Here is a 19,784-nt window from a genome sequence, read left to right on the forward strand (position 1 = left end):
AGTGGATCATTTTTCGAAAAATAAGGTCATAAAGAAGTTTCACTTGTTACGTGTACACGCACACATTTTTTTACTATCAATTTTCGTCTGATGGAAATGTTAATGAATACATCTTTTTTAGAAGCAGTACTAGTGGCTTTGGGCGGCGCAAGCGCGGCAGTGGTCCTTCTGCTCGTGATGGCTGGAGTCTTCTGCGCTCGGCGACGCAAGAACAGCCCCTCCCCTGTCCCTTCACCCCCGATTCTTGTCTACCCACCTCACGACATCACGGCACCATGTTATCTGTAAGTATTTTAACAGTAAAATGGTTTTGATTGCCTGTGATTTAACTGTACTGGGTCGATTTCCCAACAAAACATCGTTTATAGAATTACATTTTAAAAAACTTTTTGTCCGTAAACGGTATACGTCTCTTTTTAATTATTAGCAATACAGAAAACTACTAAAATATTCAGTTAATTAATGATGGTAATATAAATGGTATATAATTAGGTAAATTTATATATAAAAAGCTACAGAAGCCAAGGTAACAGTACAATAAATGGGTAAAAAGAGGTTAATTAAATACACTTCAGTCTAGCTTCTATTTTATATTTAACTAGATGATCCGGCAAACGCCGTTTTGCCATGTCATTATATCATTTATGGTTATTGTGCCTAACTCGCCATAGATAGTTATAGTGTGTCGCGGACTTTTTTGTAGATATTTATAAGATCTACAATTACTTAGAACATTTTATGGTTCTATCTTTAATAGTTTAGGCAGGGTACGCAAAATAAGTAACTTTTTTGGTTGATTTTTTACACCTTGTGTCCGAAAAACCCTAATATCTTACGGAACCCTATTTTTGTTCAAAATTAAATATAGCCTATATTACTCGTGGATAATGTAGCTTTCGAATGGTGAAAGAATTTTTAAAATCGGTCCAGTAGTTTATGAGCCTATTCATTACAATCAAACAAACAAACAAACAAAGTTTTCCTCTTTATAATATTAGTGTAGATAAATTGGAATAACATAAAAATTAATTGTACGCATTTAAATTGATCTAATTACCTGGTTATTACTGTTTTTATGTTGAGTGAGACAGACAACAGGTTGTGTCTGAATAATTTAACATGATCAAATTTGGCTCGACATTTATCTAACAAAGGCCGATAGTAGTTTATTACATCATAAATTAAGCATTAGTTAAGCGAAATTGAAGCTTTTATTGAAACCTGTCCACGCAAAATATATCTTAACGTTTTAGATATGCAATACTAACTGAGTATAAACAAGTAACACCGTGACCGCGTTTATATTTTTTTCTAAAGGAATTGATGACACAAATAAATTATATTCCTTAAATCATAAAGAAATAAATAACTACAGAAGTTAAAATATGTATATCGTTATACAAGTAACATTTTGATCTCTCTCGCAATATTGTATAATTGTCTTCCGTAACATACTGTTCACAATAACTTTATTAATTTTGACTTAATTTTTTCTCACTCATTTGGCCCGATGTGCGTCCATAAAATAAAATAAAATATGTTTATTATGGAACATAAGATACACGTATCACTTATTCCACATCATTAAGTTAGAATTTGTAGGCATCCCTACTCATCGGCAAAGAAGACAGAGGGTGTAGGCCGAGAGAAAAAGCCGGCGTAAAAAACTCTCGGAACTCTTTTTAAATAGCAAATCATCAAACAACACTTATTTTAAAACAAATATCGCAAATTAATTAGAAGTAGCCTGTCTAGCACTAGTCCCAAGCCCTTTTATCAACTAGATAATCGTTAACTTTATAGTAAGTCTTTTTACCCAGCTTTTCTTTAATACATTTCTTAAATTTATTGAAAGGCAGAGATAAAAGAGCCTCTGGGATTTTATTAAAGAAGAGTATCCCTTTTCCCAAAAAGAATTACTAACTTTAGATAGTCTAGTACGGGGAAATTGCAGCCTGCGTTTGTTCCGTGTATTAACATTGTGCGTATGTTCTATTCTAGTAAACTTATCACTATTTTTGTATACATACATAATATAGAATACTCATCAAAGACAAATTATCGAAGACACTATTGCGTCTACAAATTCACGCTTGTCAGATGTAAGATGTTTCCGCCCATGGATACGATGCTAGAAGACTCGCAAGTGCATAATTCCTGATAATAGGAGGAAGGACCCTAACACGAAACAGTTTGGAAATACCTCAACGGGCACGTGGTGACATAAGGATTATCTATCGAGAAATTAAAATATCTAACCGTACAAAATTTAACTAAGGAAAATTAAATTCTCTGCCAAGTATACGTTAACGTAATGAGCTTAACGGCAGCCTCCAGAATATTCTAATTAGGATAATTGTAACAGGACTAAGGAAGTTAACTTTTCCCTTCCAACGCTGCGATCTTCGTCATTGGGGGAACTCCGTGACGTCAGCGTTTCAAGCCTCAACAGTGAGGTATTGTGCCCACCGACACCTACGCAATACCGATCCAACTCTTTCAGTAAGTATTTAACATATAATTTTTTTTTTATTATATGAAAAGGTTATTTAGTTGAAGTCGTAGAGGCTTGCCCAACCTGGAGGATGGAACACTAAAAAAAATAGATGGTATTAGCGCCATATTTGTAGCGCACGATTATTATGAGTATTTTTATATAAAAAGATAAATAAATCAGTGGCGCTACAACCTCTTTAGGTCTGGGCCTCAGATTTTTTAATCTGTTTCATGATCATTTTTAAATCTAATAGGCAAGTATTTGATCAGCCTCCAGCGCCTAACACACGCCGTCGACTTTTTGGGTCTAAGACATGTCGGTTTCCTCACGATGTTTTCCTTCACCGTTCAAACGAATGTTAAAGTACATAGAAAGAAAGTCCATTGGTGCACAGCCGGGGTTGAACCTACGACTCAGGGATGAGAGTCGTACGCTGAAGCCACTAGGCCAACACTCGAGTATTTTTATATACATTTACCTATACTTATACCTTTGATAAACAGTGGTAATGCGAGATTTTGATTGTGCACAGATGTTTCTAACAGTGAACTCGCAGAAATTATTTATTACAAAGTAAATTGCATTTGAATATAAAATTTGTAATTCGTAAATCTCTTCGAGTAAAATTCTACAAAATAATTGCAGATTAATTGCCTGTCAGATAGTTTAAATATACAGACGTAAATATACATAATTTAAATTATCATTAACCTCTCATTGCCCGTGACAATTATATAAGTTATTGATATGAAGTAGTAATAATTATAATAACACCGTCCTTTCACTTACAATGAACTTATCCCGTCCTTATATACAAATGTAAAGAGCTAGTCTAAATATAATGAAATTGGCTTTCGCCCGCGTGGACTTTGGGTATTTTTATTGCGACCTAGTTATACATATATATATATATACACAATCACACAGTACAAAAATACGTTCTGTAGCTTTACAATTCGCGTTCAGACATAGACGCGACCGAAAGGCTTTATTTTAAAATATAAAAAAAAAATAATACGAAAGCTTAATTCAAAATTTAAATACTGAATAATGACTTTGAACTGATTCAACGTAGGATTTGGAGATTGGACGGTCTTAGCGTAAGACTTATGATTAAATACTTTGTAGAAGTTTAATATTTGAGCATTTAAAATAAGTCCAGTGAATAAACTTAAACGGTGAGAGATTTTCTTAAGATTTTCAAATAATTGGACATCTTAAAAGATTTCAAGAATGGTTAAATATGAATCCACAACGCCTAACGCTGATGGCTGACCATGCGTCATACTCGTGAACGGGTGCTACTTGTGGTGACTGGTCGTACTTGAATTCGTGTATGCGGTGATGTTAATTATTTCGACTATGTGTTTGCGTGTTGTTCCCACGAGAATGTAAGTGCGTGCTCCTATTTCACCATGCCTCCTCCTGATAGAGGACAACTCTTTGTTTTTAATTTATGTTATTATTATTAATTACTTAAGATGTCATGTGGAACATGGTTTAATGGTTGCAGCGCCTTACAAACGTTGTGTAAAAAAATATGGTGATTAAAAAGAGTGGCGGAGAGTTTATTGCCAGTTCTTCTCTTCCGTTCTACGCCCTTGATTTGAGAACTGGCACTAAATGTAGAATTAGAAGCATTGATATGTATTTCTTTACTGACAAGTCATAAGTGTACAATGTGTTACCTATATGATTAAATGATTTTTGAATTGAATTGAATAACTGAAAGCTTACTACGTCAGTACCCTTATATGTAGCACGGTAATTGATGGTTGGGTTCGACGTTAGATGGTGTTTGGGTCATTCGTTCAGAGCCAGGTCACTTTTAACTCAATCAAAGTTATTAAAGACGCCTGGTAGGCGTGGTGAAACGTATGGTCTCTGTACATCAACGATTTTACTCCTTGTGCAAACATTATTTCGTATTAATAGGGTATGTTGACAACAGACGCGCTACATTTTGACAGATTTTGTCTGCGTCCTTGATAACTTTTCCTTTATCAGATGTCTAATACACGCCGTTAAATTCCATCGTGCTCATTTCATCATTGTGTAACCCTTCGGGGTATAAGCAAAAATGATATATAGCAAGTTCGCAAACAACGTAGTTAGTCGTCATAATATGCAAACGAATTGAATTTTACATGTTTTGTTATTTAATTTTCATAGTACAAAATTAATCTATGCAGACATAGTCACAGACATAACATTTATTACTGAAACAAACTCACAAAATAACAATAATCAAAGAAAAAAAAAAGGAAAAATATACTGAGAGATATAAAAAAAAAAAAATTTTTTTTTGTTTCTTTTCACATTCGGTTCGTTTCAAGTGTGTAATGCGTGTGTGCTATGGTTGTAATTGGCCCTGGTTCAGCATTATGCTGAGGAGCATAATGTTCCACAGCGCTGGTCATTCTGCCAGAGACCACAGTAGCTAGGTTGCGCCTCAGTCTGAAAAAAAAGATAAATACACGAATATTAAATGATTTGCCACTTTTAATGTTTAAAAACACTTAATGATTAAATAATTTAATCAGTGTTTAACTTATCAATTCATGTGTTATTGATCTTTTACAAAGACTTTTTTAGTATTATTCACCAACAAAAGTTAATTACAAAGTATTGTGTGAAACCGTACGAATCCTAAATTATATACTGAATCGGCTCCGGCCTGTCTTAATTACAAACTTTTCGGGCGTGATATTACGCGAATGGTGATCTTTTATCGTCAATACAATTCAATTATACTGAAAATTTAATCTTTTTACCAAGTTTATATCATTAAAACTCAAAATGTCTTTACTCATGTAGGTAAACAATTACACTTATGAATTGTCAAGTAAAATTAATTGTAAATTTACATTTACTACCAGTTCGCAAGTCAAGGGCGTAGAGCGGGTAAGAAGAACTGGCAAGAAACTTTCCGCCACTCTTTTTAATTGCCCAGTATTGTCATACAAATTGTTTGAACTGGAGTATTATTAACATTATTAAACTTATATTTTATTAACATACATATTATAGCTTTGTTTCTTAAGAAGGGTGTAGAATGGTACAGAAAGTGAAGGACAGATCAACACGGTGACATTTGTAGGAAGCCTTTGTCGAGATATAAGCTGTATTAGTCGTAATAATAATTAATAATGTAAAAAAATATCCTAGACTAACCACAGCAATGAGGGCTTATTTTAATTAATTTCTTTAATATAAATAATAGCCTTGTAAAAAAATTATTAATATCATAAATATACATCTTTTTCTCTGCAAAACGAAAATTCTTCTTCTACATGTGTGTATGTTATGGAAATATATCGATATATTTCCATAACATACACATTCTTCTTCTACATGTGTGTATGTTATGGAAATATATAGATGTTGTAATTAACCAGTTTTGGTCAACGCGTATACTTTAGTTAGCCCAAAAGACCAAAGGTCAACGGCTATATAGTTGTTCATATTTTATCTCTGGTCGTTACTTAGTTACGATAGACGGGTATAATTGTGTATAGCTACGGCGTAGCGCCGACACCCACACACATACATTCACAAAGAGTAGGGTACACTAATGCACATATCAAGCTGCGTAGCGTGGGCGTAGAGCACATTTTACTTTTACTATTCTGTTCATATTTACTAGGCGGCCGTAGCGAAAGAACATGATTTGGATCAAATACGTAACCAATATATTTGATCAAAAACACTACTAAAGAGAAAATCATCTGAGAAATGCTGTAAATAATACATGTCATAGCATTGGCATTACTGTCAGCTGCCATTGTCATTGTATGTCACACATAGCTTAAAAATTAACAACGTCAACGTCAAATCAGTTCAAACGGTTAATAAATAATACAAGTAATTTATTTCATTTGCCAATATAGTTAGATCTATAAATTTTAAACTATTCAATGGTCGATAGTAATAGTCATTCCATAATCATTATTACGATTAAAAACAATTTTTTGCACCTTAACCTTAAATTTGACACTAGTCCGTGACTTCCTTTCGACCATGTAGTCTGTTCGGGTTCATTCCGTGAAATTCCCCATAGTATAGCCGTGGAAATTCCCCTTTATCAGGCAGACCTACGCTCGCCAAAACAGCCCGATCTGAACTGTCGAGTCCCTTCAGGCCAACAGGAAACTAGTTCCTAAAAAAACAGTTAAACGGCCAATAAACTATTTTACAACGTCACCAATTTTAATAATTCATCTATTGGTACTGTTTTTGTTATTGCTCAGGTTATGCTTTCTAGGGATTGCTCAGGTTCTCGCTTGCTGCTTTGTCAACAACTTGTCCCCATTTATGCCTGCCAGTCGTTAGACAACAATATTCCTATCATTCGTCTTCTATATGTACCATAATTATTACCTTATAAAAAATAATAAAAAAGGAGTCCCTGTAGAAGAAAATTTATCTAATGCACAGACCATTTCCTCTCTATATTGCGATATCCTGTACGAGAAAAGCATCAACATTCACATCGACCTGAGCGCAACTCGCGAGCTTAAATTTTTAACTACTTCCCGTGCACTTTTACCCTATGGCCCAAGAGTATTAAAATGGAACGAAATTTATGTTAGTGAAAAAACTTGTATGATCGGCCTGTACGACTATGATTAATTAATATTAACAGAAATGTATAATGGAACGTGCATACTTAATTTAACATTCATGATTCATTACATAGTATTAATTTCAAGCCTCTCCTTCATTATGAATTTTTACGTAATTAACAATGGAAAATTCTAATGTGAAAATTCGCTGACGGATGAAATGAAATGAAAAAATGAAACAATTGTTTAAAAAAATAATTTCATAATTTCTTTGTAACGGTAATTTAGATTGTGTTTGCATATACGAGTATGTTATGGATACCGTGCTAATGGAACTGGTTACTGGCGTAGGATACATACACACATTGGATACTTATGTATTGTATATTTTTTAAGTTTTAGTACCAAATAAAAGCATTGTGGGGTTATTGGGTTTATTTGGTTGGGTGTTTCACTTGATAAAATCGTTAATAATAATAATAAAACCACTTTAATTCCATACTATCAAAATTTACATATCAGATGGGTATTAGTTTTGTACACTTAGGGTCTGTTTCACAATGTATGGATAAAGTACCAAATAGCTATGCAACACATAAATTATTTGTAAGATAAATTGTGCTATTTGACACTCATCGGACTCATAACTTATGATGGACTTTATGTGACGAATAGCGCTATCTGATAGTCGTGAACCCAACAATAGTGTTTATTCTACCAATAAGTAATAAATAGCTAATTGGGAACTTATGTAGAACTTATCCGTACATTGTGAAACAGACCCTTAGTTTACGTTAGTTATTGTTATTTCCTATACTTCGTGTTCTGCAGTATGGAACCCTTTTAAATAAAGGCCTCCTAAACTTACCATTTCGATCCGTTCTTTGCTTCCTCCATCCATTTCTAAACTAAATAATACCGTCAGCCTATCACTTTTGTGGTCTTCCCACGTTTCTTTTGGAGCTTTCAGCCCTTCAGCGAAAAAATGGGTACAAATTATTATTCTCCCCATCTCTATGGGTCGTATTTCCCACACGAACATCCCACTGCTTGGCCTTCATATAAGTCAAAGGTCTAAGTAGCAGTCAGTTATAGCTGTTAATATTACACATTAAAAACGAATTAAAATGTTATCTTAACCAAAGCTGTACTTAATAATAATTAATTTTGGGTCTTAGTTTAGGCACGTGTTGTATTGCCTTAGGTTAGAAAGCATTTGAAGCAATAACTGTTAAGCTTAGGTTTCCTGGAAAAGCGGTGCCGTTATCTAACGGCCGTAATGAAGCGTTGGATGACGTCACCCATACGTTGTCTATAAATAACATCGGAGTAGGTTTCCTAGAAGTGTCACCGTAACGTCATACAGCTGTGCTGTCATTTGCATGACGCCCGTCATAGTGGTGATAAACATTAGTTCAACGTTTTTCGCGTGTAGCGGTGCCCATATTTAATTAATACAATGAGTGGAAACGTGACTGGGACGAGCGTAATGACGGCCGTTATTAACAACCGTAAAATGACGGCCTTTAGTTATCGGTACCGCTTTTCTAGGAAACCTAAGCTTAAGAGTTGGGCTCAAGCCTGGAAATATACCAATAAAATAAAACTTATTTTTAATATAGGGAAAAAATGATACATAATAAGTATAAAACTACAACAACTCATTAATTTAATAAGAGTTTAAAATTGTTCACGAAAGCTCAGTACAGTAATAAGCTCATAATGCGCGCATTATTAAAGCCCTCAAAGACACTTTAATCGCCGCTTTTATCTGCCATACCTTCAATATAATTGGCTCCTCGTCCGACGAAAAAACAGTTTTCAAAAATGGATTCTGAAATTATATCGATTCTTACAGTTTTGCTTTGGTTACAGAATAGTTAATAAATCTTATTTTAACACTATTCATTAAGTGAGCGTTAGCTAGTAGTTTAGCGAGCTAATGACAAAGATTCGAGAACTGTACAATTGTGGGCCAATAAATGTTTCTCGTACAGTCGTCAGAATAATATAATACATTGGTCATACTCCAAAATTTACGACGAGTTTGTCACTATTTGCTTATATAATAAAATATGAACTAAGACTCTAAAATGATTGATTAATGTTATAATAAACTATAAATAATAGTTTTGACGTTATTACTAGTGAGTGCAGACTGGTGTAGGTTGACCGAGCTTTTAAATTAACCTATACTGTGATAACGTTATTGGCATTTTGTAGAGTCAAAGGTTTGCGCACCGCTTCTAGCTTTATTAACTATTATATTAAATTACTTGTATTTACACTGGTGAAACGAGATCAGTACTAAGGGTTTTAACTTGTTTAAAGATCTTATTTTTATGAGGATACATTTTAAATTGTATTTTTATAAACAAAGCCAAATAAAAAAGGCCTGCTAGATGTTTCTTGACAATTTTTATGATTATTGGAAAATAGATTCCTTCTGTGGCAATCAATCTATTTTCCTATAAATTATAGTTTTTCTTCACCGAGAGCTAAATCCGCACAAAACAAAGAAAACCACAGCCAGCATCTGAATACTGGGCGTTTAAGACGGTACTTCACTTCGGGCCATCGCTTGCAACTGCATAAAACGCAAATTATTCCCCACTCGGAGCAATGTTCTCACCTCTGGGCGGGAGCACCCCAGTACCAACTCATTCCACATGACCGTATTCAACGAAGTGCGATTCGAATCGTAAAGGCTGACAACGCACTCGCGAGCACGGCTTTGACACTCTCACCCTCTGTTCTATTAAAAAAAACAAGGCCATATACTGATTGGAAAAATACTACGCTCACCATTTAAAAGTAGACGCTCGAATACTGAATTGTTATTTCATCACGTACCCGTTCACTTAGGGAAAAAGTTGGAACTTTTGAAATCTAAGCAACTTGCTTTAACGATATTCTTTCACACAATTTTATAAACTAGGGCGAATTTAATATTGTAGTATTCGCACTGAGCGGGTAGATAGGATCATTTTTATTAGACATAAACCTAATTTTATTGAGGTATGTTTACTGAATTCGGAGCACATTCATATTGCCGTATTATGGTATTTTTATTGTATTTCGTAGACAAAAATTTGGTTTAGTCTAATAAAAATGCTTTAACTGTTATTAAGGGATAAGAAATTGAATTGGTTTATGACCACATTTTACTCTTAAAAATTTATAAGGTTTTGTAGGACGCAGGCAAAAGGTAGGTTCAGTATCTAACAAATTAATCTGTGTTAAACATTTTTTAAGTAATATTACATCCAAATAAAATTTTATTATATATATAATAAAATTTTATTTGGAACCATCGTTGCAAGAAATTATAAATAGTAACATATAAAAAAATCAGTGCCGCTACAACCTCTTTTAGGTCTTGGCCTCAGATTTCTGAATCTGTTTCATGATCATTTTTTTAATCTAATAGGCAAGTAGGTGATCAGCCTCCAGTGCCTGACACACGCCGTCGACTTTGGGTCTAAGACATGTCGGTTTCCTCATGATGTTTTCCTTTACCGTTCGAGCAAATGTTAAAGAAAGTCCATTGGCGCACAGCCGGGGATAGAACCTACGACCTCAGGTATGAGAGTCGCACGCTGAAGCCACTAGGCCAACACTGCTCAATAGTAACATATACAATACACAAAAATCCTTTAAGTTTTTTAATTGTTAGATATAAATGTTTTCTTTATTGTTTCTATTAGCTTTTCCCATTTAAATTTAAATAACCTCGCTACGTAATGAAACGTGGTTTTATACATTCCACCGGAAATAAATAAATTAAATTTACAAATTCGATTATAGACATAATTTTTTTCTTGTTTGTTGTAAAGTTTTAGTTTCGTTTTTATTGTATTTTTACCTCTTTAAATTATAAGGAATTGTCAATGTTTGAATATATAAAATGACAATTGACATATACTATTTATAGACAGCAAATCCGCCAAATTTTAACAAAATGCTTGATGTGAACTGGCATAGAATTATTGGTATTAAATACAAAAACGTTTTATTACTTTTAATAATTTATTCTTTACCCGAATCAACAGTTTTTGATTTTGTTCTTCGCACTTATCCCCAATCATATTTCAAATTATTCTTTGAACAGCAGCATATAAGACCCATACAATATCCAATGTTTTTACAAAGACAGCGATAACAGATACCTTCGGACGTTTTTTATTCAATATGCTAACAAAATTTATTCATTTCCATATTGTTACTCAGTAGAAGCTTTCGGTCTTCATATAATAATCGAAATTGTTTTCACTGGGCTTAAATTTAGTACATATAAAATATTTTTTTATTAATGGGCATTGGGCTAGTTTGTCTTTGTCCAAAATATGTTAAAAGCACAACCCTCTGTAAGACTTAGAGAGGTCAGACACCTATGTTCAACGTAACAGTCTTTCTTCAGCGATACAATAGGTATAGTAATTTCTACGTGAGAGTATTAACCACTTGGTCGGTCAGAACCCAATAGGGAGGGAGAAAACACTACAAATGTATTATAAATTTACGCTCCGACAGGGCATTGAACCCTTGATGTGACGTTGCATTTACGGAACTGCCTTACTACGCCAATAAACCAATTCTCAACGTGAAACCTGTCATAAATCTATTCGCATTCGTAATTAGTATTTGTTTCAGGGAAGGCAATCCAAGCCTGCGGTAAAGCGCTTTACATAAACAAATAAAAAGGTCTTGAAGATAAAAATATTATGTAATTTGTCGGAAATTTCATTATTCTCGAAACGACGTAATAGAATCACAACTATTTATATACTATTTATATCAACTTTTATGAATGCAATAAAACGATTTCATTTTTCTTTGAATCGTATATTTAAGATTATGAGAAATTTAGATATTAGAAAATTTACGGCTTATACGCGTTTATTAGAATTTTACGTGTGTGTGATGTCTGCTGTTACACACGAAACGTAGGACAGACTCATTTTCTTAAATTCAAAATAACTACTTAGTTACTTAAAATTAACTAATAGAGAATTAACGACGTTTAATAGGATATAAGTCTATAACAAGGCGAAAGTGGAAGGAGAGATTCAAACCACATTACCAAGCAAGCTGTCGACTGGAATCCTCAAAAGGAAACGTGGACGCCCAAAACAGACCTGGCAACGAAACATCATGCAGAGGCTAAGGAAGCTGGAATGACATGGAGTGAAGTTTTGAGAGCAACACAAGACTGATCAGGATGGATGCCCTCTGGGGCAGAGGGAAATATGACTTTAAAGAAGAAGAATAGGATTAAATGGCTTTACATAAATTAAAGTCAATATCTATATATATTCTTAAAGGTTATTATTATTATTATTATTTACTTAACACACTGGCAGCTTTTAATAAGCTGATTCGCGTGTATTATGGGATTTGGAGAAACTAATCCAGTCTATTTTTAAAGGTGTTCACAGATGGTGCACTGATCACACTTTCCGGAAGCCTATTCCAGTCGGCCACTACACGGTTTGGGAGAAAGTTCTTTAGGGAATTTGTGTTGTGTTGAGTGGTCTTAAGTTTTAAAGAACTACCCCTCAAATGTGTATTTTCACTTAAAATAAAGAGCTTCTCAATTCCTGGAACATTTTAGTGGCCAGTGAGGATTTTATAGGTTTCAATGAGATTTCCTACAGGTTATACATTAACCATAATAAGCACAGCAATTTAAATAAGAAGCATTCTCATATAAGGTCTATTTATAAGATTGTATAAAGAAAATTGAATTGTTGTATTGAAAGCTTCCCAAATGTACAATTCAGGCTTCGAAACAAAGACTTATCAGTATTCAGCGTAACATCGTTATTCCACTTTCTTTTATTGACAAAGAAAATACTCATTTGCAACGGAGTTGTGAGTTAAAATCCTGACACCCTCTTTTAGGAAATTACCATAAATTTTATTTAGTACGTACTAAGATTTCTCACAGTGATTGAACTGATATCAAAAAGTATTCAGTTGAACACACTGTTGATAAGATTTTATGTGTGTTCACGTCGGTTATTTTTGTAGGATTGAATAAAGTTACAATTTCAATTTCAAAACATTACAGAAGACTAAGACTGTTAATGAACCTAAGTTTAAGAATTGTCAGCCTAATATTACTTATTAGCTATAATAATTGAATAGGCTAGATTGTATTGGATTATGTACAATCTGAAATGTAGGTTATTTCATTTCCCCGATAAATTGGAAGGGTTCAATGATCTTAAACGATTTGCAATATTTGATTCAAGTCTGTTAACAACATTTTGTATGTAGTCAAAATACAATGGATAGTTACCATTGACATTATTTACAAAAGAAGTTACCGCTTTGTGTTATGCGCGCACCGTGACACAAAATTAACAGAATGAAGTTGCCCACGGAAGATGCTACGGCATTGAACATAATTTAAAAACAACATTAGAATAATAATAGAATTTATGTTACATTTAATGTAAGAGAATACTAATCAATATTTATTTATTTAATTTTTCAAATGTAAACTGACCTTTATTGACTATAATGACTCCTTTTCCAGTCTTTGATTATTTAATTGTAATTAATTATTTGCATGCAATCTAAAACTATTTTTAATAATGCCAAAGAAGTATAACTTCTTACGCGTATAATTTATGTTCTTTTGTAAAAAAAACAATTTCTTAAATCTCGCAAACTTGTCAACTGTCAAAAATTTGTCTCAGAATTTGACGCATCTATACGAGTAAGTCATAATTATTGTCTTCGTTTTATGGGGTATATTATTTCTTGTATACTAAAGAAATGTAATTGGCGTATTAATTAGCATAATAGTAAGTAAAATTCACAAAGTTTGTCGACCGCGACACGCCCTCGTTAACGCCCCTGTTTCAGTGAACCCTTGACTTTTAATGTAAAACTTTCCGAACATTTCCCAAAAATTCTTTGACGAAGGTGATGAAGGATGTGGATCTTTTATAACTTAATAAACATAATCAATCATTATTAATTAACGGTGAATACGCCGTTAAGAAAATATTTAAATAAGTTACAACTGTAATAAAAAAAAATATGCCTATATTTCTTAAAGCAGCCATTACATAATTATTATTAAATCGGTATCGGATCAAAAAATAAAATTATACTACGATGCAGCCGATTTGATAAAAGTCTCAAAAAGCTATCGGAAAATACTAGTTTTTGTGGAACAAATCGTTTGAGTTCGACTAATAAAGCTTAGGATTCCTAGAAAAGCGGTGCCGTTAACAGACGGCCATCATTTTACGGTTTTTAATAACGGCCGTCTTTACTTTTTAACATAATGCAAAAAAACATCATTTCCACATACACAGACTATAATTTATATTTATTTGATATATTTTAGCCTATATAGTCCAGTCAGTCAAGACAATTAATTCATTATAATTCCAAAAGTTTTCAAATTTTGATGTAAGGTCGGGAGTGGTATTAAAACAAACTATAAAATTTTGCAACCTGCTCTGCGGTCCGGAATATTGTTAAAAATAAGTTTTGGTCGTGAAAATAATTCCAAAAGTTCTGCAAACTTGGGGAAGTTTTCGATATAATATTTCATATCACGTATAAAATTTGCAACCAACCAAAGTGTACGGAACATTTTTTGTTATTAAAAATTAATGTTTTTCTTTATTAAACTGAAGGAAAACGTTCCAAAAGTTCTGCAAATTTGACAGATATATCGAAAATAAAATAAATAACAAAAAATGTTCCGTACACTTAGGTTGGTTACAAATTTTATACGTGATATGAAATATTATATCGAAAACTTCCCCAAGTTTGCAGAACTTTTGGAATTTTTTTCACGACCATACAGCAAAAATTAATTTAATTGCAATTTTAACAATGTTCCGGACTGCGGACAAGGTTGCAAAATGAGATTTATTGTCGTCCCAATGTACCATTCACTTGACCGAAGTTTGAAAACTTTTGGAATTATTATCAAATTTTCGATTTCGAATGTCTATAATGACTGGTCTAATATTACTTCCTTACCTTATTCATCTCGAATCGAATTTCGAATCCCTTTATTAAGAAATATTTTGTTTTTACTAGTTGCGTCGTTTTAAATGTAGTCATTTGTGGTGAGTTGACCTTTACCGCGGCTCATATATTGTACGATAAATAAGTTGCAAGCCTACAATACTCGAGTTCCATTAAGCATTCAGAGGGACGGACAAATTAAACGACACTTGAAAGCACTTCATCAACTTACTATAAGCCTTGAATTGAATGTTTGGTCCTTATCTATAGAACTAACTGAACGTGACGAAACATTCTACAACTTTATTTACTTATTTCCGTGGCGCTTCAGTTATGTATCCTTACATTAGTTGAGTTACATATATATATTTTAGTAAATAATTAGTTTACAAATGTTAGCCATCATCGCACACATGACACCAGAAATATGCCCATGCACAACATGGAGCCTTATTTATTGTAATACAATATTCTTGATAATGTCAAATTCACTTGTTTTGAAGCGTAACTTAGATTTATTACCCTTAGATGAGCCAAATTAGTTTTTGTTAGCGTCGCAACCCCCACTACTTTTAATTTTATATTAGATATAAGCTAATGTTTTAAACGCCAATTGTTACCCAGTTTCAAACAAAGAGTTTTATTTAATCACCATACAACAACCGACACCAAACTTAGATCGTGTAATCCATTTTATACTGTACAAGTTAAAACATTTTTATGTGTAATGTTGGACCACCTTATCCTTGACCTATTTCGAAAAGGTTTCCGCAATGCGATCTTCGCCTCTCATCTTTACCTCGTGTTTGACATCTATATACAGCTTTCAATGGAATTTGTTACCTTAGAAACGATGATTAACAGTCAGTCCTAACCAGATATAACCGAAGTTAACTGGATAGAAAGCTTTTTAGTAAATATTTAAATAACTTGGCCGTAGATCGAATTGGGAGCGTCTTTTATCTCCCTTTTTAAAACCAGTCGTAATAGATAGGGATTGAATTTAAGGTAAATATTTTTTATAATTAATCTACCATAAAAATTAGTAACTTGTATTTTTGAGAAAATATTCAACGCGAATCTCAAATCCACTCTTTAAGTTAACACAACGCGATCAAAACGTTGAATCCATTATTAAACTTACAATGTGAAACTTGATCGTGGGCGTATTTGGAAACGGAGAAAAACGTTCAACAACTTTTGGTAACTGCCCTGCGATTCTGTAACTCACTTTTCGAACTCACACAGCGGTTTTCGCATCGGCGGTCGCTCTCAAATCAGTCGTGAAGCAGTCATTTTATGATTTGGCATTCTGAAAAGGTGGGAGCTTGTAGTTTATTGTTTATCAGAATGCCAAATCATAAAATGACTGCTTCACGACTGATTTGAGAGCGACCGCCGATGCGAAAACCGCTGTGTGAGTTCGAAAAATGAGTTACAGAATCGCAGGGCTGTGTAGATGTTGCGAACGAACGGTCTCATAAAGCGGGCCATAGACGGACCGCATGTTGCAGTCAAGACCGACTGCAATATGCGGTCGCCGCACGGCGATCTGCAGTTTCCATACTAAATTAATATTCGCAATACACGGACCGCTCGAGCAGTTCCTGAGCAAACCGCATATTGCAGTCGGTCTTGACTGCAACATGCGGTCCGTCTATGGCCCACTTAACACAAAACTGATGATCGTACCCGATTGCCTGCCTGCAAGGATAATAATCATTTTTGTTTCTTTTATTTAGCTCATTAAATCAAAGAATGATAGGTAGCTTAAATCGATTTATTTGTAGATATTTCAAGAGATAAAATAAACGCTAAAATGCAAAGGACATTGACAGATACAGAAATGACATTAACACTTAGAACCACAATAAGTGGTATAGACTAAAAATAGATTAAGTCTGTCTATCCCTAATTTTTTTTATTAATTTTATGGCCTGGTAACACACACACCTTTAAGCCAAGTCTTATTTTCGGTCACTAAATTTCACTTATTTTTCTTCATTTAATTTCACATGATATTCTTATTCTAACGTTCCACTTGTTATCTTAAATCTTCCCTACGGTTGTCTATCCCTAAACAAAGGTAACTATAAATTATACATACATTTTAGTTTATGGAACTACGGCATTATTAACGCTTCAATAAACGCGTATGAAATATATTTATAGTATTATAGATGTATGCAATTATGTGGTTGTGAGGTTTTCATTGTTCATTCGATTTGAGGTTATGTTAGAATTAATACATTCGAAGAACAATAATTAGGTTAACGATGTTAATCGCTTAAATACAAATATAATTATTATTATGACAATTTTCATACATATTTTTTAAATTCAGAACATAAATCTGTTCAGATGTTTTTCTCTTCTGGGAATGATTGTAAGGTGACAGGTGTCATGATCAGATTTAACGTCATGCAGTGACAGCTGAAGTTTTTGTTATTAGCGTATATTTGCTTGGAAATTGTATTTTGTATTACTCGATACATTTTTGTATAATACATTTTTTCCGGCCGAATCAAATTATAGACAATTAATAACGCGTTTCATTCAATACATACTGTATTAGCATAAATAAGAAACAAAATCGTTATTTCAGGTAAAACTGTAGCACTGCCTAAAAAGTCAATTTGTATACTATATGTATTTGTTTATAAGATATACGGGTAATAAAAAAAAGTGTGTGTGTACAAAGTACACATGTCAGAAGTGAAACTTCAGTGGTAAACTAATCTTGAATTGTTGGTCATATTTATACAAATCTAAAAGTTTAGATTTCCGATACTTAGAGGGACGGAAAAAGGAAGATATGTTAGGAATTTAATGAATTTAATTGTCATTTAAATAATAAATAATAAATAATAAATAATAAATAATAAATAATAAATAATAAATAATAAATAATAAATAATAAATAATAAATAATAAATAATAAATAATAAATAATAAATAATAAATAATAAATAATAAATAATAAATAATAAATAATAAATAATAAATAATAAATAATAAATAATAAATAATAAATAATAAATAATAAATAATAAATAATAAATAATAAATAATAAATAATAAATAATAAATAATAAATAATAAATAATAAATAATAAATAATAAATAATAAATAATAAATAATAAATAATAAATAATAAATAATAAATAATAAATAATAAATAATAAATAATAAATAATAAATAATAAATAATAAATAATAAATAATAAATAATAAATAATAAATAATAAATAATAAATAATAAATAATAAATAATAAATAATAAATAATAAATAATAAATAATAAATAATAAATAATAAATAATAAATAATAAATAATAAATAATAAATAATAAATAATAAATAATAAATAATGTGACGGTAAATTTTTTTCCAACGCCGATAAAGAAGTTTGACTTCAAAATCTTTGTTTTTAAATATTTATTTTATAAATGTTACAATAAAATTAAGTTTTGCCACGTTTCTTAATTTGAAAAAGACACAAGAGTGACAAGGACAAAACATTAAATCACTAATCATGGAAAGAAAGCGTCGACAAATGCGTTCTCTAATTCAACGTACCAGTTAGGACTGAAGTTTTCTCTCAAATATACCACAAATTTATTAATATCGTTAGATCTAAACATCACTCCTTTGGGATAACTATCCCATCCACAATCTGATGTTTATTTGTGAACGTTTATTTACGTTCGCTAAGGGATTTCCCATGTTATTTGGACTAAATAGAAAAATCTGATAAAAGTAATTGAAAAATAAACATTAAACTGACTTATTTTCAAGTACTTGGTATTTTGTGTTAAAGTCGGCCTTTATATTAAATTATTCTAAATATTTGCAACAGATACGCATTCAAATATTTTCATGTATGTAATGGGTAAAAGACAAAGAGTCTTTTTTTAATATGAACTTAATAAGAATAATACAACACGTATTTCATAACATATGTTATGCATTCAACTTTGATCTATTTTGAGCCTATTTATAGCATATTTATATATTTTGAGCATACATTTTTAAATAAATACCGTATACCTCTCAAAAAAAGATAAATAATTTTTTTTATGATTTTTCATCAGTATTGCTACAACCCTTGATCTCGAATTGCTGTATATATTTCGTGATCAAAATGTTTTTCTTATAGACAAATAGTTCTGTGTCTGACAGACGCCGTCGACTTTTTGGGTCCAAGGCTTGCTTGCTTTCTTGATGTTATATACTGAAAAGCGTATTGCTGGTGTACATACCCAGATCGAACTTACGACCTCAGGGATGAGAGTGCCATGCTGAAGACACTATCCCCAACACCGCTCATGCCTAACAGAATAAGAAAGACTTTGAAGAATACTTTTACACTCATTTAAAATAAATAGATTAATATAAACTTTACTGACTCTATTATTCTGTAATGTTAAGTATTAAGTACTAATCAACATTTTAACATATTATTAAGCTATATTCTTGAAACTATAACAAAATATTAAAACATTACGTATAATAAACATCTATAAAGTTGCTTGCTCTAATGCTTGCTACAATCTGCAAGCTCATTATACATTACAAATTAAAATTAACACAGCCCCGAGAGTGTATTAAACGCTAAGTAACTAAACTTGTGAAAATGCGTTCCGGTTTCCAAGTAACATTAAGTGAGTTAAAGTTAAAGTTGCTACTTTACTTAGAGAAATGCTTTTAAATATTGTAA

General features: G+C 32.2%; 1 protein-coding gene across 4 annotated transcripts in view; it reads left to right on the plus strand.

The window, feature by feature from the left end:
* Window positions 1-19,784, plus strand: part of LOC125060937 (synaptotagmin-15-like) — a 97,160-nt gene that overhangs the window by 44,082 nt on the left and 33,294 nt on the right. For 3 of the 4 annotated variants that reach the window (XM_047666057.1, XM_047666056.1, XM_047666059.1), the window contains exons 4-5: window positions 122-284; window positions 2,366-2,502. In XM_047666057.1, coding sequence (XP_047522013.1) covers window positions 122-284; window positions 2,366-2,502 — 300 coding nt within the window. The remainder of the gene's footprint in view (window positions 1-121; window positions 285-2,365; window positions 2,503-19,784) is intronic. The other variant, XM_047666060.1, reaches the window with a different exon arrangement.

Source organism: Pieris napi, chromosome 22 (genome assembly GCF_905475465.1).
Source record: "Pieris napi chromosome 22, ilPieNapi1.2, whole genome shotgun sequence".
NCBI classification, from domain to species: domain Eukaryota; kingdom Metazoa; phylum Arthropoda; class Insecta; order Lepidoptera; family Pieridae; genus Pieris; species Pieris napi.